The 23481-nt window shown below is 37.8% G+C and overlaps 1 protein-coding gene across 5 annotated transcripts in view; it reads right to left on the bottom strand.

The window, feature by feature from the left end:
• RBBP8 (RB binding protein 8, endonuclease) overlaps nucleotides 1–22588 on the bottom strand; it is a 38497-nt gene extending 15909 nt beyond the window's left edge. Inside the window, exons 1-9 of one of the 5 annotated variants that reach the window (XM_085220879.1) lie at nucleotides 22412–22588; nucleotides 16778–16889; nucleotides 15463–15686; nucleotides 10379–10421; nucleotides 6921–7016; nucleotides 5295–5407; nucleotides 4270–4345; nucleotides 1592–1761; nucleotides 154–252 (exon numbers count right to left, since the gene is read on the bottom strand). In XM_085220879.1, the coding sequence (XP_085077005.1) occupies nucleotides 154–252; nucleotides 1592–1761; nucleotides 4270–4345; nucleotides 5295–5407; nucleotides 6921–7016; nucleotides 10379–10421; nucleotides 15463–15574 (709 nt within the window). In that variant the 5' untranslated portion in view covers nucleotides 15575–15686; nucleotides 16778–16889; nucleotides 22412–22588. The other 4 variants (XM_085220878.1, XM_085220880.1, XM_085220877.1 and 1 more) reach the window with 4 other exon arrangements.
• Between the last annotated feature and the right edge of the window lie 893 nt (nucleotides 22589–23481).

Here is a 23481-nt window from a genome sequence, read left to right as displayed (position 1 = left end):
CAGTTCTGTGATTAAAAGAGATTTCCTTTTTCTGGATCCTTTGTTTAAAAGGAAGGATCACAAACTGAACCTCAGTTGTTTCTAACTCCTCATCTGTAGTAAGATTTTCCTTGTTTCAAACAGAATTAGAACTAAAACTATTAATACACTTACTTGGTACAGGGGACAGTTGTGGATCACAGGTGTCTGCCACTAGTCTCTCTTCTTCATGATGACTGCTTGCTTGTGTGGAATACAGAGGAATTTGAAACTCTAGGAAAAGTTGTATAAACATTATCATGTGATGAAACTACATAGCCTAGTGTCACAGTCATATGCAGATACAGAACCAACATCCTAGTCCTAACAGCAGTTGAATATGAATTTTGGTGTGTTAGTAGATCCATTCACCTAAGGACATCTGATTATTTTTAATATTTCACATTAATTCTCTGTCTCTCAGATATATCCCCTGCTAGTCAGCCATAAAATAACACTGACACAAACCTGTATCACTTTCTACACTGATTGCATAAGCAGTAGTATCCAGTCAATATTTCATTTCTTCATACAGCATCAAAAGTATTAAAGAGTGAATTGTCAAAGAGAATAAATTTCCGCACCAGCTAAGTTAATGAAAAAGCAAAAAAACTGTGATTTGAATAATGGCCAACCTTCTGAGTGTCATGTAGCCCTGGACACCAATTGCCTTTCTTAACCATTAATCAAGACAGGCATTTATATCATTAGCTGTTCACAACGCCAAAATCAGATGCTTAAAATAAAGGGCATGAATAACCAACTCACCCTATTCCCCCACATTTGTTCTGCTTTTATTCTTGGAAAGCTTTTAGTCAAGACTTATATTTAGATCCAATCACATATGTTCTTAAAATACTTTTGAAATTATTATTTCAGAAGATAAATTAATGCATTAAAAGCACCTGGATTGTTTATCATATTTCCTGTGTATCATTAGAATACAAACTAAAAGTCCTTTACCTCAAAAATAGCTGTTATGGTCAAAATACATTAGAGCTATTTCTATGACATTACAGAAGCAAGTTTGGAAATCAAATTGGCAAAGTATCTCCGGACTTGGCACACACACAAAAAAGCAAAGATTGTATTGGGGCTAGAGAAAAAAAGATGGTATAGCTCCTAGAATTAAGATATCTATGGGTTTTAGAAATATTACTTTAAGTGCAGGATAATTGCAGAAAGTGGCTAAATATTTGTTTCACTCTCCACTAGGTGGTGATAGAGCTGTACACACAAGTCAAACTCTTTTGGTCAGACTGGAGTTACAGCAGATTTAAGGATCAGGAAACCACTGCATTTAGTAAGAGGTTAAAACAAGCTTTGAGCTGTGATATAACAGTTGCTGCTAAAGCCATTCAGCACTCAACATATCCATTTATATACACATTCATATATTACTGAATAAATAGAAAACAAAACTACAAACCAAAAAACAGGCAGAAGACCAACTGAGACTTTTTTTTGTTTAGTTCTCACTCTTCGCAATCAAACTTATGTCTTTTACTCCTTAATCCTTTAAATTTTTGAAGCATGGTTTAAAAAAACCCAACCAAACAATACTCTCTCTTACCACTGCTGCTCTTTGTCAGTTCCAAATCTGGCTGTGTATGCTCTGTGTATCGGATATGCCTATTCTCTTTTTTCCTCCTCATACGATTAACCATAGAAAATGAAGAAGTAAGAACTGGAGAATCTGGAATGACACCTTCTTCTACATCCATTGCTTGTTGCTTTTGCTCCCTGGAGACCAAATTAGGTGGTCATATAAATCTTTGAGTTCACAAAATGCAAAGATCTAGTTTTAGCATGCAGGACAATCACGTGGTTTAAGAAAACAAGAATTTAGAACATATAGACATCTCAATAATATCACTGTAAAATAAATACATATATACTACTACTAGCAAGCTTTTAAACAACAAATTTAAAATTGCCCCATTAAACCCAAGAACAGCGTACAACCCCAGCTCTTCACATCAAAAGTGAGCATCCTGCTACTGCACCACAGAAAATGTTTTCCTTGGGAGGGCAGGGAGGGGGGGCAGAAAACACCAGCCAACGAAAACCACCGAACGAGAATTGTGTCATTTGTGTCTCATCCTCTGAAGTATATTCGTTAATGAAACATCGAATGGATGGACTAACGTACTCTTCCTGGGTGGAATTCCATGCATACCCTGAGAACGCTCTCTTTAAACGTAGAATGAAGCTTTCAGACAATTTCGAACTGTAATGAACAGTGTTATACCAAAAGCAACCCCTCTCCAGACCATTTGATGTTACCTCTTATTCACCTCACAGAAGCTTTCAGAGTAGCACAAAAAGCAATGCAAATCACTCATAACAGCAATGTAAACAATGCAAAACATGAGTTAACTAACATTATTCTCTCTCATAGTCATCTCTAACAGTATATTTTAGAGTCAGTATACAAAAATTTGCTTAACAAATAACTAGAACTTTCTTTCCAAGAATTCTTACCTAGCCATGGAAAGAAAGCAAAAACGAAGCTAATTCCAATTCCTTTAACTTTAATTGAGTTTGTTTGGTACCTAATGAGGGTATTGCTCCCTGTAATACAGTGGTGGTAGTAGAAAAAATGGAAGAAGCAGTGCAAGATAAACATAAGGAAATCTAACCCTGCCTGCTTGGTCATCTTTTGTAGCACTCTTCCTTATGACTCTCAGGAGAAAACATGGGCAAAAAGATAATTTCTAAATTATAAAGAGAAAAACGTAAGGTTTTGATCTAGGGGAGGAAGAGGAAATAGGGATATATTTCTGTTCGCATTAAAATGATCCGTGGTAGCTTACATAAAATAAGTGAATAATATGATGGGAAAACTACTGGAAGCTGTCTGGCTTCAGAGGAGAATTTTTTCCAAAGCTTTGCTTTTTACCATGACCAACTGTGAACATTTAACAACAAACATCGATTCATCCATTTTCTTCTCTAACATCTCAGTGAATACTATTGTATGATTCTGTAATTCCTTTTTTCTAGCACATATACTGAGAAAATACTGTAACTGGAATGCTGTGCCATCTACTAGCAATATCTTAAATCAGAACATACAGAAAACAATGTACTCATCTAGTCACATCACAAATTTATGTTAGCTGATGGAGTACTCATTACATTTACTGGCACAGCCCTGTAGAAACAATTGGCCTGCTAAAAATATTTTCCCCATATCTTAGCTCTGTGCAAGTCAAAAAGTAGTCCCTAAATGCCATCACAAAAAAAAGCTGCTGCCAGAGACATCAAACATTCTCAAAAATGAATTATACAGTAGAAAACAAACAGAAATGTGTCTTGAAAATGGATACTTCTAGTGTGAGGAATTATTAATTAATTATTTAATTATTAATTAATAATTATGAATTATTTTGAAGAGATGAAATGAACAAGGTGCAAAGATGGGAGACAAACTGAAAAATACAAAAGGAATAGAACCGCAGGCCTTCTGATATGAGCTCTGAGTTGCTTGAGTCCTATAACAAAGTTACTCTGAGATGAAGATAAGAAAAAAAAGTTACGTGCAGAAAAATCCTTACACATCAAGCCTACACAACCCATCCCATTCCCATCTGCCAACACGACTTCCTCATAGACAGCAAAAATTGAGCTAAATTTTGGATGATGTTAGACGGTGGCTGTACAAGAAAGGAATTACTACCTCTGGCTTGCACAGTGTACCATATTGCTTATTAACTACATCATATGGTACATTCTTGGTATCATATCAGAATGCAGATTAACAGTTAATTTATAGCTCTTTTTTTAATCAGCAGCTTTCTTCTTAAAATTGTAAGGTTATCAGAAGTTTATTTCAAAACTTTACTGAAATATTTTGGAACTCGGACTATTAGAAAAAAAGTCGTTTCTGTAATCTTATCCTAGAAGGAAACTGTACAGAATCTATACAGAAATAAATGTACAAGAGGCAAGACTTCACAATGCACAGTGCATGGAGTTATGCAACCACGAAGTCAAACTGAATTTCCATAATATTTATCCACCTTTTCCACTCAAAAGCCCTGGAGTATATATGTGTATGTATGTGTATGCAAGTTCTGTAATACAAAGATGTTAGTTTTACGTTGTTCATATAAAATGGCATTAGACTACCTTTTCACAGTCTATTAAAATGAATAACCTCAAGTTTAAAAGATTTACAGGTCAACATTTATATTCCCAGACACTACTATCAAGATTCAATAAAAACCAGAGACTCCCAAAACTTACTCCAATTCCTTCTGCAGTTGCTGGAACTGTTCAGATATCTTTTTATTTTCATCCTGCAAGCTGTTTTTCTCGTTCACTGCAATTAATAGAGAATAACAAAATCAATTCACATCCAATATCGTTGTGTTATATGTGATTTTGATAGGTCTTCTAAGGAAATTGAATCAATTCTTAAATCTTAATGCCACACATCCTCTATGCCTTACCAAAATGAATTTTCAAGCTAGCCATTAGAAGTGTTATGAAGCGATTGTTAGAAAAGGCAAAGGTGTTGCAGTTAGTACATCATCACACTACAGAATCACAGAATGGCCCAGGTTGGAAGAGACCTCAAGGATCATGAATCTCCAACCCCCCTGCCGCATGCAGGGCCGCCAACCTCCATATCTAACACTAGACCAGGCTGCCCAGGGCCCCATCCAACCTGGCCTTGAACACCTCCAGGGATGGGGCATCCACAACCTCTCTGGGCAGCCTTTTCCAGTACCTCACCACTCTTTCTGTAAAGAACTTAACACATTAGTTCCACAAAATCATTAATTACTCTCGTCTGTGTGCACACAAGTGAGCCAGTGTTGTAAAGATGAATGAATTGCTCTCTCAGATCCATGGACAAAAATGCCACATGACACAAGCCTGACTCAGGCAACTTTTGAACCTGCTACTTTCTGATCACTAGTTACTTCTGAAGTCAAGGCTGCCTTTGGAAACCATGTTATCTGTTATTTTATACTTTGACTCCAGGAACAAACAAAAGCAGTCAGGTTAGCTCCGCTACGTCATATTGTAAGATTTTCCACATCAATACAATTGCAGCATTAGCACTTCAATCTATATGAAGGTGGTTCAAATGACAAGTAATTGCCATGTGTTCATATTTTCAGACTGCTGAATCTCCTGACAGAACTTCTTGAACTTACAAAAACCATCATACATACATTCTATGAAGTGATAGGAATTCACATAGTACTAGTTTATAAAACACACTGCTTTTGTTTTTGTGCAGACTTGTGGATAAAACTTACTAAGCTCGGTGATGAGTTTAAGATTCTGCTGTCGGATGTTCTCAAACTCCAGCTGTTTCTTTCTCATATGTTCTTCAGTTACAGCACAACGATCACATAATCCTGCTCTTAACCTTCAGTAACATTAAGAGAATAAAACTTTATAAAAATAATGCCATACATAAAGCAGCTATCCGCACTTAACTGACTGTTCGAACAGCAAAACTACCAAACTGGTAAAATAAAAAGGACAAACACACAGCTCCACCTGTAACAAATATCAAATAAATATGAAAACCTTTAACTTAAAACCAAATACTTAGAAGTGGAACTAAAAGGTCGTATGAGGCACTGCCTCCATGTTTTCTAATGGTCTAGATTAGTTGTTTAAAGCTCATCTATGACCAGAAAAAGACAATTTTTAATACACTTTATCTGACACATTTATTTATGCTGTGAAATGTGTGCGCAGTTTATAGATGATAACCACAAGTATTTTATTTCTGGTATACAACAACAATCTCAGCAAGAGACAGATTATTTTGATTACTAAATAAGATACTAGTTGGCTAAGAGTTGTGCTTTGCTGCTATTAGCAGATTGAAAAAAAACAGTTAAATTTCCAATTCTGCAGTTTAATATTGGAAATAAAAGCTTGATTTATAAGTATTTTAATATTGTGGAATAATGGAAAAAGTAAAGTACTGGAGATGCCTCTTCATAGCTTTTATCATCTTCCTGAATTAAACTATTTTAAATATTATTTATTTTTTTGTTTGTTTTCCAGTATATATTTCATCTCCAAGGGATTAGAGCACTCTACTCTCCACACAAATCTCTCTCTATTCAGGTGTTGTGAAAGTTTAATACCTACCTGGCTACAAGTTTATGCCTAATGCATTTTACAGAGAATCAGAGTTGAAAGCAAGTTTTGAGTATTGCAGCTCTAAGATTTGATGTAACATAGGAATGCGAGAAAATAATTTCATTTAATGTGAGAAAATAATTTCTGTTCACAGAAAACTTCTAAGAGTCTTTTAGCAAGAAATTTAAACACACACTTTCCAGAGCAGATTTTTTTTTTTTTTTTTTTTTTAAGAGGATGAAAAAAGCTCTGTAATCTCCCATCTATTGGTTTTGGTTTGCTGTAACAACAAACTGTTGCTGCAGCAACAGAAGCAGAAAATTGAAAGGCAAAACAGATCAAAAAGTGATCAGAGTGGCTGAATCAGAGTGGCAAGAGACAGAACAAGTGATGAAATTTACACAGAACAGACCTGCAAAACTGAAAGATTTCTTAATGAATCCCTCCATTTGTTTCAAAATACATTACAGAGCTTACCCTAGGGTTTTGTATTTGTCTTATTCTATGACCGATAGAAAATTTAATTCAAAAAATGTAGATTAAAAAGAATGTGGCTGTCTGCATCCCAGACTAACTCGTTAAACTTCAATTTGCCTTTACTGAGCTAAGCATGTAGAAAATAACAATTTGATTCACTCAGAAGAATTTGAATTCTATGCTTCTTTAAAACACACTGTCTGGCCTGTATTAGAAAAGGACTGGCTTACAAACAACACTGCAAAATATACAGAGCTACTCTGAAACAAACCCCCAAACTATAACAAAAAAATACACTAGTTCACCTGTCTTCTAGAACCTTGATTGTGTCATGAAGTGCCTTTTGCTGCTCTCTGAGCTGTTGGTTCTTCGTGTAAAACTCTTCAAGCCTCTCCGCATCCCTAAAATCAAAAGAAAATAGGAAGTTACTTCCAACTTTAAGTTACAGCTTTTACCTTTTCAATAGAGAATTATCTCTGGTATATTTCTTTCATACTATTGGGTAAGGTAATAGATGCCCAGAAAAAAAAAAAAACTAAGCAGAAGATAAACAAAGCGTTCCCAATGAACGGTAATTTAGTTTAGCCTGAGTTTGAAAAGGAGTCAGCTAGTTTCTAATCCTATCACTGCAGTTGAACTTCTGTTGTTATACCTGTTTTTTGCACAAGACAAAATTCAATTAACAGTCAAGACACCAAATCTAATAGCATTCAAGTAATGAGGTCAGGGAACGTAAGCTTGAGCACTTCCTACATCAGTGTCTTGCTGAGAAGCTGACTGGGGGCTTTGGTTGTTTGTTTGTTTAGCAGTGAATTCAAACTTGTAGCACAGCAAGCCACATTAGCTTAGTAAATCTTAAAATCTGTTAAAGGTTGAATTCCTGAGGCAGCAAATCCCAGTCTGTAGAACATGGATTTCCAGAACACAAATGGGAAGTGAACTCTCTTCTCAAACACTTCAGAAATGGTAGAGCTTGGGTTAAAAAAAAAAAAAAGATTCTCTCTCTACAGAACAGGACTGTTAAAATAATAAAGATGTTTCCTCCTCAAAAGAGCTAAGGAAAACCAGTAGTATGAAATTCCCAACTTTAGCTCCCTTGACTTTTATTATCCGACCACAGCATCTCCAGGATTCAAACAAAGTACAAGCAATTGGCATAATTTTTCTATAAGCCTTCAGGAGAAGTGAAGCAGGTGAATCTATGCAACATGACAATATCTAACTTCTGAGAACTCATTCCTAGCTCTGCTTTTTATCTTCTGTCTATTGCAAGAAAACAGGTGTTTGTTCTCAGCAGCTCGAGATGAATTATCTAAGAAAGCCATGAAATGGGCTGAGACAAAAAGATGACAAGAACAAACACAACAGGTAAAGAAAACATATTTACTAACTTGTTCATACAATTCTTTTACACAGATACACTTTTAAATCAGCACTTCCTTTAGGATACATTAACAAACACATTAGCATACTGCTGGTCACATGATTACTATAGAAATAAAAGAAACTAACCACAATAGTCATAAAGTGAAAGGGACAGCAGAAGCCTCTGAAGCATACAATCCAGACATATTTTATTAAATCTGAAACTTTTAAAAGAGCTCTTTTATTTTTGCAACACCACCCAGACTGTATTGTCCTTTTCAACTGCTTATATAATATAAAATGGTTACATGATAACAGTCTGATGGACTCCTGGACTTGTACTTTGATATAGAGAAGGCAAAAGTCTGTTACTTCAGTTCATTAACCAAGTGCAGCTGGGCCATGGGAAATGAAACGTCTGCAGAAAGCAGTCTGTTTTTCTGATGCCCGTGACAAAAAATACCCGCTATTTTTCAGTTTGTGAAACTTAGAGAAATCTGTAAAAATACTCAGTAAGAACTAATACTCAACCTCTTCCACTGAAATCCTACAAGATGTCACAGAAAGATATTAAAATGACAGGAGGAACAAGGCTTTTTGTTCTTCAATCCAGTCCAGTCGATATAAACTTGACATTTCTGGCTATGAGGCTCTCTTCACAATGAATGGCCCCTCACCCAGCATTTACGAGTCACCAGACCCAATGCTGAGGTGGGGTGCAATATAAGGCCCTCATTGTCAGCCGATTACAAAGTCTGAAACTTTAAACCACAGGTATTCAGATGCATCAAGGAGAACAAGATCTCCTACATAAGAGTATTGTATCCACAGTGTGGCAATCGGATTCCAACAAACAATAATTAAAGCATTCGATGCATGTTCAGTCACACTGCTGATAACAGTCAGCATCTTGAAAAATAATTGATTAATTTCAGATTTTCAGGATGCGGAAGCAACTGATGATATACCAGATCAAGTTAACAATAACAGCAAAAGACCATTTCACCCTTTCAGATTAGAAACGAAACAATGACTTCAATTTGTGTACATAATAACAAGTTATTAAAGTCTTTTCCCCCTAGGAAAGTACACATAGCCTGTAAGTATAAAACATAACAGCAAATATGTGCTGAGAGGACTCTAATAACTGCAATAGCTCATCCGTATGTAGTAACATAAATAGATTTATTGTGATACTGCACAAAAGTTGACCAACCTTGATCCTGAGGACTGGTTGCATATGTGGGGGAACTGGGAGTTAGCAATGTGAGTATTCTTGGGAATGTAAGCACTGCTGTGGGTTTGGGATGTTGCTGTGGAAATGCAGGAGATGCCTCATGGTACTAGACAGAATGAATGCTGTTCTGGGAGTGATTTGTTAACCCTTCTTCTTGTGATCCTGCCCTGCACTGCTCCTTCAGCTGCCACCGTTATCTCCTAGCAGCTTCTCTACAGCATTTATAAGCCCGATGGTCAAACATCACAGATTTTTGTCTAGCTAACTACTGGAAGTTATCCAGGGAAGGAAACAACACAGGCATAACACAACCAAAGCCAATTTCTTCCAAAAGCTAAATGAGAGGAAGCAAAGACACTTTTTCTGGAAGTAAGGCACAGATATAATTGTATATACTGAAGAACAGTAATAATGGCAGACAACAAACTGAATGTGTCCAATAGTAGAATAAACAAGCATGGAAAAGGTAGCACTGTTTCACAGTGCAATTCCACCACATTATGGGGTGGAGATGCAGATGGTAAAACCTACTACAGGGACTTCACTACTACAAAAAAAGAAGCATTTGTCTCCCTCCCGACCCAAGACCAAAGCACACCGGGAGTTCATAAAATAAACTATCAGAAATGCTAGATAACTGCTTGAGCTACTATAGTACCAAAAGGAAAAAAAAAAAAAAAAAAAAAAGTACACAATGCCATAATTTTCCTTCAAAAAACATAGCCAGGAAAATATAAATATGTATTGATATGTATTAAATACAGATATCTAGTTTTAAAAAAGTCTAAAAAAAAAAAAGTTGTCTTGTCTTTGTCTTGTCTTGCCACTTCTCTTTTACAGATCCTATCTAAGTTTTAAAATGCCTTCCTAATTAGAAATGTTAGTAAACTCAGTGGGCACCCTAGAAATAGGAACATTTTACCAGTCCTCTGTTCAAGGAAGACAAATGTAGTTTTCAGGTGCTACAAAGGTTCTACTGAGGTCCTATAAAGAGTGACATACATTTTTATATCACTTTAACTGAATTATTAAAGTGAACAGAATTTTCTATGTCTGAAAGAAGCCTCCCTGATACCTTAATTGAACCTTACAGGAATAACAGGTCATTATTTGTACTTAGACCCTCCTTTAATAAGTTAGATCATCAGTATGACTACTTACAAGCATCTTTCCTTCTTCAGCTTGGATATTTTCAGTTGTAAGCCTGAAAAGTGGAAAGAAAAAAAAAACAACCACATTATACAACACTCTCAGAGGATAAGTCTTGTTTTGCCAGTGACATATGTACAAGAGAGAAAATAGTGACTAATTTGGAGAGAAGAGAGGCAATTCTTGGTTATGTTCTGCAATATCCTGGAAACAAATAAAGCTATTACAATTTCCAGGAAAATGGGGACTTCTTAAACACTCAGATTTGCACATAACAGCACCCTTTTGGAGAAAGAAGGGAAAAAAAATTAAAACAACAAACCACAAAACCACATACGTGTGAATACCAACTACTGTCAATGTATCTTCAAAGCCTATGCATACATGACACAAAATACATTCTGTGCATATATAAAAGCATGATACCACACTTGAAATCTAGCATGCAATCAATAACTCAAAGAATGTACTACACTAGATGTACATAAGAGAAGCTTACTAAAAATATGTTTCAGAGCTTTAAGGTACCAAAGGACAGTGCACTTTATTAGAGGTATTGCCCAGCTCAAGAGAGATGCAGTGACATTTGTGATACTATCCATATGCAAGCTGGCCATTCCCATTTTGAATAAATAGCTGTTAGCAATCAGACCCTAGCTATTTAACATTTTCTTAATTACATATGCCATAGTAAATTTAGGAAAACATCAGAAGGCTATGAACAGTTTGAGTTTGAAAACCAGGTTTCTTGTGAACTTTCTAGCAAACACATTAGTCTTTTGGGAAGATGTAATGGCACCAGAATACTTCTAGAACCTCTGGCAATTTTAAATTTAAACCAAGCAACATATCCAATGTGTTCTCACTGTAAGAAAAGCAGGTTAAGGCTGCTAGTAGACTTCTTTTTTCCCCCCTTTCACCTACCACACTTGATTGGGATCAGCTCAAAGCAGAAAACTACTTGCTTAAGAATGCTCACTTTTCAGGACACTTAAAACATAATGGCCAGGCCAGCCAAAACCTTGATGAACCCGTATCATTGCTACACGACACTAGTGAGACATGGAGATCAAGAAATACACTTACTGCTTAAAAAAAACAAAAAAGTATTAAGAAATATGGCAAGATTTCTTTTATCTCTAGGTGTCCAACACCTTTGAGATGTTAGGTTCTGTCATGCATATCAGCACAGAAAGAGGGTTTATTTATTTCTTTTTTTTTAAGTAGTTGCTCTTCGTTAAGTCAATTAGGCATCTGCAATTAAAACCCCTATAAAGGGTGCTTTAATGCTGCTCCACGCCCATCGGAAGGAATGAAGCTGCACAACAATGCATCTCCTGTATGAACAGGTAGTTCGTTCAGCAAGTATTCAGGATTGTAACATTGGCAATCTGAGCCACAAATTGAAGAGGCAGCACTCAAAAGGCTCAGTACTGTGCTGCAGGTAACACAATCTCACCTCTCACCTGAATGCAAGAGGAACTAAAGTAGCTCCTTCGAGGTTGTTTCTTTCTTAATTCAAATGATTGCAATGAGAAGGCAGGAAACCAGCTCGTTACATTACTTGGGGAGCACTGAATTACATTAGTTGTAATCTCTTAATTTTGCCTTTCCAGAGTGTTGGAGACTTTAACCAAGATAATTAAGACAGCTTTCCTTTATCTGTTAAGCAACACAAACAAACTTTCCCATTTCCTTATTCAACCATCTACTAAGCATATAGTAGATGTAGTGGTAAAAGCATATAGTAGATAGTAAAAAAAACCCATGCTATCTACATTCCAAATTCAATTTTCTCTTACACAATGCTCCTATGAAAGACAAGCTATAGACTATAGTAAGTTCATGTTACCTAAAGCTCATTAGTGCTTTAGCAAATGACACTTTCTATTAAGATGATGGAGACTTCCTTTAAACTGTCATTAAGAAGATTAAATACACAACACTGTCTTTAAAAAAAATTGCAAGTTGACTAAGTTATCTACCTGTAAGGTTTCAATTAATGGACATGACAAATACTGTTCTGGAGAATTTTCAAATGCAATAATTCTATCTTCTTAAAATTGTGCTTGGGAAGCCTGCAGAATCTGACTTCTAGGAATGGGTTGGACCAGCTTCTGTCAGCATGGACACAGATAAAACCCTACCTTAAGGGCATAGAAATTGACTGGATGACCTTCTACATTCCCTTCTAGCTCTGTTTTCTATGATTATTTACTTTTGAAGAGTCTTTAGCCATTTCCTTACCGATGGCAATCAATTAGATTACTTTCCTCATAGTTTTCTCACCTTCAAAGACTGTAGTTTTTCCCCCTATTCCTCCATTACGTTTCAGATAAGGAAAAATTGAAAAGAATTAAGCTACATCTTGTACACATAACTCCTCACATTTGTATGAAAAAAGATAAAGCTTTACATTACAAAGAACAATTTCAGAATTCATCCACAGGAACCATGCTGATAAAACATGAGCAGAAAGCATCCGTATAATTATTTTGAGCAAGATTAAAGTGTTAGACATCAGCAACACTTAATCACCTTAGGTACTGCAATGGGCTGCCCAAGGAGGTGGTGGAGTCACCAACCCTGGAGGTGTTCAAGGAACGTTTGGACGTTGTGTTGAGGGTCATGGTTTAGTGAGAGTATTGGTGATGGGTGGATGGTTGGACTGGGTGATCCTGTGGGTATTTTCCAACATTGGTGATTCTATGATTCTGTGATAGCACAGCATTACCACACTGCTTTCTAATTTGCATGAGCTATGCAGATGTTTCACAAGTTCTATAGGTAGGAATAAAAGCAAGCACAGCTCTAATAACCGTTATTCCAAGTTGCTGAGCCTGCTTGAAGTCCACGGAAGTCAATCAACTCTGACCATGCCTGATATCTTCAGGAACTGGGTTGTAGGAGTCCTATTGTTGGCCACAATGATTTGGAGAGAAAATGCTAGATATTTTGTCTGGAGAGCCAAAGTTTGGATTTTTTTTAATTTTTTTTTTTTTTTAATAAAAATCCGCTTTTTAAGGAAAAAGATGCAAGATGAGGTCTGTTTAGCTAGCATGGTAGAAAAGAGAAACATACATTCTTTAAAATACAGCAACAGAAAAACTCAGCGCAACCCATTTAAGAATGTATGAGTTTGAAGTATTCTATTTATACATTGCTAAATATTCTCTGTATAATATACCCGATCCCTTCAGGCTCTTATGTAAAAAAATTCTGCATTCCATGGATTTGTAAAAATTAAGAACTACACCACAATAGTACCCTGTGCTCTGTGCACACAACACACTTCTTCTCCAACGACTAACTTTCACTTAATCCAACATCCACCATCTTTAAAATAAATTTTTGCTGACATTCAGATTGGAAACTCATGAGTCAATTTTAATTCTTATTTATAGACTTCAGAAACAAGCAAAGTCCAGGCAAGCCTGTGTTTGATGTTTCTAAAATATCTTCCAGTAACATTTTCTATAAGAGGATCCCCACCTTTTGAAAAAATTAACTCTCCTTAAGGCATGTCTTTGATGTTATCATGGAAGACCTAATTTTACCTAACACAGTGCGGGACACACCGACAAAGGGCTAGGCATGAAAAAGTCTGCCTAGTGGCAAAATTATCTGGCCCCACCTAACATACATTCTAAAGAGCATCTTTATATGCATAAAGAAAACCAAAATGCTAAATCATGTGCTGCACATCCCAAGAAATTAGAGAAGGGGTCACTTAACATCACCCTCCACATTAGAGCTTTTCGGTTTTCAAGTTTTTGTTGTTCAGACATGCCATAGATTGCCAGATCCCATTCTGTCAGTAATTCTGCTTTTATCTGTAGCTTACATCACACCCACTCCAAAAAGATTTTTTTTTTTTAAAAGTAAAATCTCACAAACATAATAATTTTTTTCTGTGATTCAAGATACCATATAAAATTATATTTAATACGGCTATTTTTTAATGGAACAAAAAGCTACTAACTGGCATCTCTCTCCTTTAGGTTACCAAGTTGTTGGATTTCTTTTTCCCTGCAATTACTAACACAAAGTATGAAGGACCAGCCTTACACATCGTTGAGTTCTGAGATATGAAACATCCCAACATTACAGAGCAATCCTCACAGTTTTTAAAATTCACAAGAGATGATTTAACTGGACCAAAATGGTCAGACCTACATCAGGTTTGAGGCTAGGGAAAATGACTAAGGCTACTGGAATGGTCCAACTATAAAGATCCACTTGTACAACTAAAGCTCATAATTCACAAAAAAGCTCAACTGCTATTATTCCAGCCTAATGAAAACACTATTTTATGCATAGCAATGTCCTTGATGAATATGCAAATACTGTTCTAATTCCATCCAGAAAAATGACTTCAGATAGTGTGACTTCAGATAGCCAGATTCATCTTCCAACAAAGTATTTTTAGCACATGTTATGAACGCTACTTGTGAAACAATATTACAATTATAAGTATACAGTGCGATAATTCATCTTTGAGCACTGCTTATTTTCCACACCACTGAAGAATGGAAAGGCACTAACAGTCAAACCATAGTAAAATTAGTATCATACAGGTCATAAAACACATATTATTTATAAAAATGTTGCCTGTTCTTATATCGAGAAATTGCAAGACACTGAAAATTTAATACTTTCCATTTCGCTAATTGTAATCTGCAGTGGGATTTGGAACAGGTCAGGTGAAATTACATAGATATTTGTTCAGTTATCATTTTGATGTATTTAACGTGATTAAAAAAATAAAAACAAGAACTTGATTTGGTAACTTTAAATCATAACATTAAAGCTAAGCCACCATTTGAGTATTTCTTAAGCAAAAAGAAATCTCACATAACATTGCACCTCATCTGATCTACCAAATCATTTGTAGCTGTTGGCAGTCCAAATGTGATTCTTTTAAATCAGGTTTAGGTGGTCAATCTGTAGCAATCATTTGTAATCACCCAGTTCATCATCTTGCATAACACAAGACGTTAAGAATGCATTTAGTTCCACACATATGGAGCAGTACTCTGGTTCAAACCTCCCCAGTGGTACCAGATAAAATCTACTTTCACAGCAAGCTGTTTTACCTTGCACTTCTTTATCATGACATTCTTTCAGTTTGGACCACAGTTCCTTGAAGAAATCTCCAGCAGGTTCTGCAGAACTGGGGCTCCCACAAGTTCCCCCAGACGCATTCATCTTGTTTTTTCTGCTCTCAACTTCTTTGATTTGTTTGCAGAATTGGCTCACTCTCACACTTTAAGTTTTAAACAGCATAGTTATTAAGCTGTTTCTGAAGACAGGTGTATGCCTGTAATGACAGATCGACAACACTTATGTTTGCATTTATCAGAGCATAACATGCAGCCATGGATGAAAGACAAAGCTCACACATATTCCTGTCAAGTTGCACTTATTCACTGACAGTCACACTCTAAATATGGAAGATGCAAATATTGTACTGCAACTAATTATAAAATTGTTCCTTCTACCCCCCACCCCTTAAACCATTATCAAATTAAAAATAGATTAAGATGTTTGTGTGTTTTTATTCCTCCTCTGCATAAAACTACAGCTGCTTTCTAAAAGCAATCCATGCTTCCAAAGTTTTGCTGTTAGTAAAACTGTTTGTTTGTCAGACATTTTATCAGACACACATTTGTGTACATGCATTCTTTACATACATAGGATTCAAATGGCACTCTTCTGCAAAAAGAAGCCTGGAGCTCCTTAAAATCTTCCTGATTCTACTATGAAAGTATTCCTATGCCATGATGCAAAGGGAATAGATCAATCTCAGAACTCACGAATCCCCAAACACCCATAGTTCAGGATAACCATCGGACTGCTTTGTCTTAAAAAAACAGACTGCCTATACAGATAGAACAACTTTACTTGTAATTCTTCTAGCTTTTTTCTTAGCAGAGATGATTCCCTCAGGTGATCTACAGAGGAAGCATGGTACACACATCTAATCAGTGCACTGGGTGTCCAATACAGACATATTCATGTAATCACTCCCCTTCAGCTCCCCATGAATGGGTCTTCTGGCTTAACTGATCACTGTGATAATCTGGTGGTTGGTGACCTAGCCTAGGAGCTGGAGGCCTTGGATGCTGTTTCCTTTCTCAAAGCTCTGTGTATAACCTTAAGTCACTTTCAGTTTGCACATCTTTAACATGGAATAATGTGATAAATGGAGCATAGCAATTCTCAAACCATGTTTTCTACAGTGTACTGACACAGAGATGCAGTAACAGCAGCTGACAGAACGTTCAGCAATGGTTAAGCACTGCCAGATTTGCTTTAATATGCCACGTCTTAAAAAGCGCAGTAGCTCATTTCAATGCCTGATTTCAAACCAGCTTACGTCCTTATACTGAGAATAAAAGATAAGATTACCTTTCCAAGTCAGCAATGCCTACAGCTCTTCAGCTCAAGTTGGACGGCACTCTGCTCGCATCTCCGTGGCTGAAACTCTCCGCTTTGCGTGCTGCCATCGTACAGTGCTTTCCTACAGAACCGATGGCCTAGTGACACTGGGAACGGCTCGTACGCTTTTATTTCCCCACCTCCAATGTGCTATGAAGCACATACTTCAGTAAACATCCCTTTCCGGAACGCGCTCCCCTTCCGGAGCTCTTCCTCACCCCCTGACCCAGCAGTACCAGCGCTGCGCCCTCACCCCACAAGCGGAGCTCCCCGAGCCTCCCGGCCATGACAAACGCATGACAACCGGCCAGCGTCTCGCCGCGAGCGCGGTCACTTAGCAAGACCGAGCCCCGGCGGCGGGGGCCTACCCACTGCCGGCCGCGCTGCAGCGCGGCGCCCGGTAGCAGAGGGCGGTGAGGCGGAGGGCGCGCGCCGTTACCTGGTTGGTTCCCGGCGGCTCCGCAAGAAACGGCGGGAAAAGCAAAAGCTCGGAGCGAGCACCTTTCCCTGCCTTCGGGGAGGGGCCGGGGCCAGGGCCAGGGCCAGATCTCGCGATGGTTCCGCGCCGCTCTCGCGAGAGCGGAGCTGTGAGGGGCCGGAGGCGCTATCGTGAGTGTGAGGGGGTGGGTTATTGGTGAGGGGCGCGGTTGGGCGTAGCCGGAAGGGATCGTTATAGGAAACTGAGGGAGTGTCGGGATTTGTCGTCTGCTGGCTGTTGGGGTTTGCACACCGAGCGTATTTGCAGTGCTTTTTATCCCACTCTTGATCTCAGCGGATTGCTTTGTTTGCTGTCTTGGCATGTGGCAGAGCAGTCCAAGGCATGCTTTAATGTGGCTATGAAGACCTGTAGGCTCATGTAATTGCCACGGCTTTAGGCAGCAGAGGCTGGCTGATCTGTGTGATACATTGTGTGTCACTTGAGATTTTTTACCAATTTTATTTATTTATTTACTTTTCTCAAATTGCAGGTGAACGTTCTATGTTTCTTTGAACCGACTCTGCCCTCTGCCATGAAGTAATCCCCTCGATCTTTGATTCATAATTCTTAGTAATGAAGTAGAAAACAAAACACTGATTTTCTGTACTATTATTCTGCCTTTATGTGATTCCACATCACCGTTTTGGTGTATATAGAAACACTTACATACACGGATTAGTGACATCCTTACACTGGTGATCTGTGTGCAAGGGCCAGTGCTGCAAGCACATGCTTCCCAGTCTATTAATTCATAGAATCATAGAGTATCTCATGTTGGAAGGGACCCACAAGGATCATGGAGTCCAACTCCTGACTCCACACACCACCCAAAAATCAGACCCTATATCTAAGAGCATTATCCAGTTGTTTCTTGAACTCCAGCAGACTGAGGCTATGACTGCTGCCCTAGGGAGCCTGTTGCATGCCCACTGCCATCTCGTGCAAAACCTTTTCTTAATATCCAACCTGACATCTAACCTAGTTACAGTATTAGTTGTTCAGGTGTTAAACAGATGTTAGTAGCAATTTCGCCTTACTCTTGTTACATTACTCAGATTACTCAAATCTCCAGAAAGTATCATAAATACTACAGCATAAGTAAAATGGAATCTGAGATACCATTTTAACATTTCTGAGATATCTCGAAATACTGTCAGACAGGAGTTCTAGGTGACCAGTGATTACATGGACTCAAATCTGTTTTCATCTCTTGAGAATATTCTCAGTTTCCCATCAGCTGTATACCTTGAATTCTGAAGTATTTCAAAAATCTTATTAACTCTTCCACTAATTCCTCAGCATTGTTTAACCACTTATTTTCCACGTAACTTAAAATAAATCTAGTGTTCAGCAGCACATTATCAATTGGGTATATTATAACTTCAGAACATTCATCTTACGGAAGAAACTATCATCATAGGTTGCCTTAGATGCTCTGGTATTCTTAAATAATCACTGTAAATACTGTCTTAGTAGCAGCTTTGTATTCTGCTTTTGAAGCTTCTCTTCAAGTAATAATTTCCTTACAGTTGAAAGAAACAGGTGTCTTAGATATATACATAGACCTGATAAGTAGCAATAAAATTGTCCTCTTCCTTATTCGTTGGGTGCTTTACTATAAATCTTTCTTTCTGTTTATAGAAAGCACTCCAGAAAATAGTGTCATCAATTTTATTTCCCAATAAACTCTATGAGCAGCTTATTTTCGTATTTGTTCATGCTGAATGAACTTTACAGCAATATAATTCCATTGACTTCTACAGTGCTATCCTTATCTGCATAACAATAAGCGATAATGGATTAAGACCAGCAGTTGAACTTTACATTTATCTCTCTTCCAGATTTATTTGATTTTATGTATTTCATAATCATGTATTTGATCATGAATTACTGCACAGATCCCTGGCTCATTAAACATATTAGAAAACTACTGAAGAGTCGTATATTGCACATCCACTTATACTGGGTGTCTTAAGCTGGTTAGTCTGACTGGAACTCATCTCATTCATCTCCTAAGAGTAAATGCCACACCTAGACAATAAAACTGTTGAGAAAAAACTTCACTGTTCTGCTTGAACAGTGGCAAAACTATTTGTAGTGTTTTGGCTCATGTTCAGATTTCAAAATAATATGGCACAATAAACTAGGTGACAGAATACTTATCCATGAGCAATTCTGAAGAAGAGAACCTAATTTAATCCCAGCAAATCAACCAACGATGGAAATTCTATTGTAAGAGTACTGCAATGTTGTAGCACAGATAAAATAACAATCAAGAAAAGCCTTTATGACCCCTTCTTTTTTTGATGAGGCTGTGTCAGTGTCTCTAACCATTCAGATAACAATGCATTCAGATAAGACCTAGCCCACTGCATATGCATACAAAATAGGGTTAAAAGAGATTAGCAGATAACTTATATTTTTCTGTTTCTATAAATTCAGATGCAAAGATTAAAACCAGCTTTGAATTGTAATGGGAACTCTAATTGAGATATTTAATTGTTTTGAATACAACAATAAATATATCATTCTTTTCCTGCATATATAGATATACATGCACACTGGTGAAGTCCTTATTTATTTACATAAGATTTAGTAGATTGCACATACACATCCATGGCCAGTGTACTCCCAACCTCCTTGACTTGCAGATCTGCACAGAGGGATAAATATATTGCTTAACATCTAGGCATGTTCATTTCATGAACTTTATGTTGCAGTTGCCAATACAGACATCAAAGGAGCCCAGCTGCATATGCAGTGGATAGGAGCATGTGGCAGTTCAGCTGTTACCTAAACCCCCTAAACAGGGTTTGACTGGGAGTGCAGGAACTGGCGGTCCTCTGAGTGGTATGATTTCTTACATCTGGGAATGCACACGGTGCATACCATTGCTGTCTGGCACTGGTATTATTTGCTTTTTCTGCCACTCCATCACCCCCCACTAGTTGAATGTGATTCTTCTCAAGCTGCTTGCGTAGCCACTTTTGAAATGGAGCCAAGATCAAATTCCCTGATGCCAGTAACAATGTTCACTTTAAGGGACTCTTCTTTGAAGTGTTTTCACTGCTCATCTGCAGTCAGAAACAGCCTGAATTTGTTCAGCTGAAACTCTCAGGTCTTTTAGAGAGTTTTAATGGAGAAAAAAGCCACACCAGGACCTGAGGGGTTCTGTTTCAGGACCACAGTGCAGTGTTCCTGGCCCTCAGAATCTAAAGAGAGCACCTGTTTGATTGAGTTGCGTGCAGAAATGTTTTCCTCTTACTGATGTTTGTCAGGTTGTCATAAGTAGTCTTGAATAGTTTTGCATATATATTTCAGCCCTGGAGAGCTATTTCAGCTTGGAAGGCTGAAGTAAAAATGTACAGGTCTGTGTACAAAATCATGCCATCTACCTTCTGCTATAGTGAATGACAAGAATTCAGGACAGGAAAACAATCAAAAGAGAAACAACAAATTGGAAACTTTTTACTTACCTTTTGCGGGAAAAAAAATTCCAAACAATAGCCCCTGCCTTCCTTGCCCCTTCCTCTCCCTCCCTCCCTCCTTGATCCCCCCCCAACCCCCCCAAAAAAGAAAAAAAAAGCAGCTAAGGAAAACCCAAATAGAGCAGAACACAGACTGCGCGAGGGAGAAGATGGCAAGCAGTGTTTTGTAAAGCTGATTGATTTGGTCTGAATTTAAAAAAATATACCATGCAATTCAGCCAGTTCCATTTTTTTTCTTTGGAGAACAGTTTATTCCTTAGCAAAATTTCCTTCTGTATTTAATAAGAAAATCAACAATGATGATAAAATATGAACTTTTTTAAAAAGTGTTTTTATGTTTTGTTAGAGTGCAAAATTTTAGGGAATCTCTGTGTCCTTTTCTGTACGTATACCTACACTTTGAAGAATAATTTTAACACAGAGATAGAATTTGACTAATGAGAAGATCATTTAATCTGCTATTCATCAGGGTTTTTTTAGCTGCTCAGGAGATTTTTTAACTAGTATTTTACAGAAGTATAATAATGTTCATTTATTTCATCAACCTGGAAATAGCAGGCAGTAAATACTTCCATAACTGAAGCTTCCTGTTTTGTGACTGCTGTAACTTCTTTCTTAGTACTGTACAGATCTTTTTGGACCTAGTGGCTTATGTCCACTGGAAAGACTGATTTATTTTCATTTTTAACATCATTAAAGAAAATTAATAATTTCATTTGAAGATAGACTAAATTAAGAATCCCAGGGAGACAGAAGCAACTATGTAAGGGTTTTCAAAAATGCAGTTACATGGATGGTGAGAATATTCACATTTACTTAAGGTAAAGAGTTATTTTGTCCGAACAGGCATGACAAAACCTGTCTTCATTCCTTTCTGTTCAGCTCAGCAAGTACTTCTGTGCTCCAGTAGTTAATCAGTTACCAGATTCCACAGCTTTTGTTTTCACACTGTTTAATTTTTCTTATTTGACACCATGCTTGTGAATGGACTCACTTGCTGATACAGGTACAACCTTCAGATCTGCCTACGCTTTATGCCTAGGACTGCTTTTTGTTACTGTTGCCACCACCGTTACCCAGTTATGTTCTAAACAGGAAAACTTCTGATAAGCATGCAGAAAGGAAGCAGTAAGAATGACAAGTACATTTCCTATTTTACCAGGAAGCCAATTTCTGAACTTTCTAGTTTTAATTAACTCATCTCATAAAACTGAACAATTAAAAAAAAAAAATCCCAACAAGAACCAGTAGCAGCACATCTTGCTGTAGTTGCACTATGCCTCTTCACAGCAAGAGTTAGTATGAGAAAGGGATTACAAAAACACTGTGTTAAAGAACAGACCAAGAGGCAACACTCAAATGACATGCTCAATGTACTAAGTCACTGGCAGTGAAGTTTCCCTCTCAATCCTGCTTAGTTCCTTAAACTGTAAAGCAAATACTTCTGCAGACAGATGTTGAGCTACGCACAAGAAGGGTCAAAAAGCTGCTCTTCCCAAAATCCTGTCACCAAGCACCACAGAGGCTGGCAGTACCAGACACATTAAGGAGATAGCCGTTATAGCATTTCAAGCATCAGATAAATTTTTTCTTAAGGTTATCTTAAATTAATTTTAAATAAAGGCTTTCAAAACTCACCCTTCTCTTTGAATTGTGCAAAGTTCTGCTCTTGATCAGGGTGATAAATGTTTACTATTGACTTCCCCTCCAGCTATAAACCTCAAGCGTAAGTAAGATGAGGAAGCCACCGTGGACCACACTAGAGAGTGCCGAGAGGAGATCTGCTGCTCCTAGGATATATACAATGTGCAATGGATAACCTAATATGCCTTTCATTTAACTGGCTGGGCAGGTTTCTGCATTCTGGAGAGTGTGGAATCATACCAGAATTTGTTGGCATAACAGGCCCGTCAGACCGGTTCCTGGGGCGCCAGGAACCAGCACAACCAGTTCACATCAAAGGCCGCCCAACATGCTGCAGCTCAGCACTGGGGAGGCTTCGTGCCTCACGCCTCCGTCAGCTCCCGGCGTGCTGCTCAGAGGGAATGATGTAGCCTCCAGCAAAATAATTTACAGAGGGGTGAGGGAGTGATACATTCATGATAAGTGTAGCAAGTTCGTGGTGTTATACATTTTCTTTCGTTTTATATGCTGATGCACTGGGCTAGAGGTCTTGCTCAGCATAACTGCAAAAGGAAATGGGACAGAAAATACCTTTTTTATAGTACTAACACCAAATCTCGGGTGTGAAAAGACAGAAATTAGGCTCCAATTCAGCCTTGCTTTATAGAATCACAGAGTTGTTTGAATTGGAAGGGACCTTTAAAGGTCATCTAGTCCCCTGCAGTGAACAAGGACACCTACAGCTGAATCATGTTGCTCAGAGCCCCTCCAACCTGACCTTGAATGTCTCCAGGGATGGGGCATCCACCACCTCTCTGGGAAATCTGTTCCACTGCTTCACTATCCCTATTGTGAAAAACTTTTTCCTTACATCCAGTCTAAATCTCTCCTGTTCTAGTTTGAAACCATGTCCCCTTATCCTATCACCACAGATCTTGCTGAAGGGTTTGTCTCCTTCTTTGTTCTAGCCCCCCTTAGAGTCCTGCTCTAAGTGCTTAAGCATACCTACAGATATGTGTAGAACTCTGCATAGCTTTGCTATATGTGAGAGACAGGAGCCTAGGAACCTGCTTGTGAAATGCGCA

The sequence above is a fragment of the Meleagris gallopavo genome, chromosome 3, assembly GCF_905368555.1.
Source record: "Meleagris gallopavo chromosome 3, MGAL_WU_HG_1.1, whole genome shotgun sequence".
Taxonomy (NCBI): Eukaryota; Metazoa; Chordata; class Aves; order Galliformes; family Phasianidae; genus Meleagris; species Meleagris gallopavo.
This window is presented reverse-complemented; position numbering and strand designations above follow the sequence as displayed.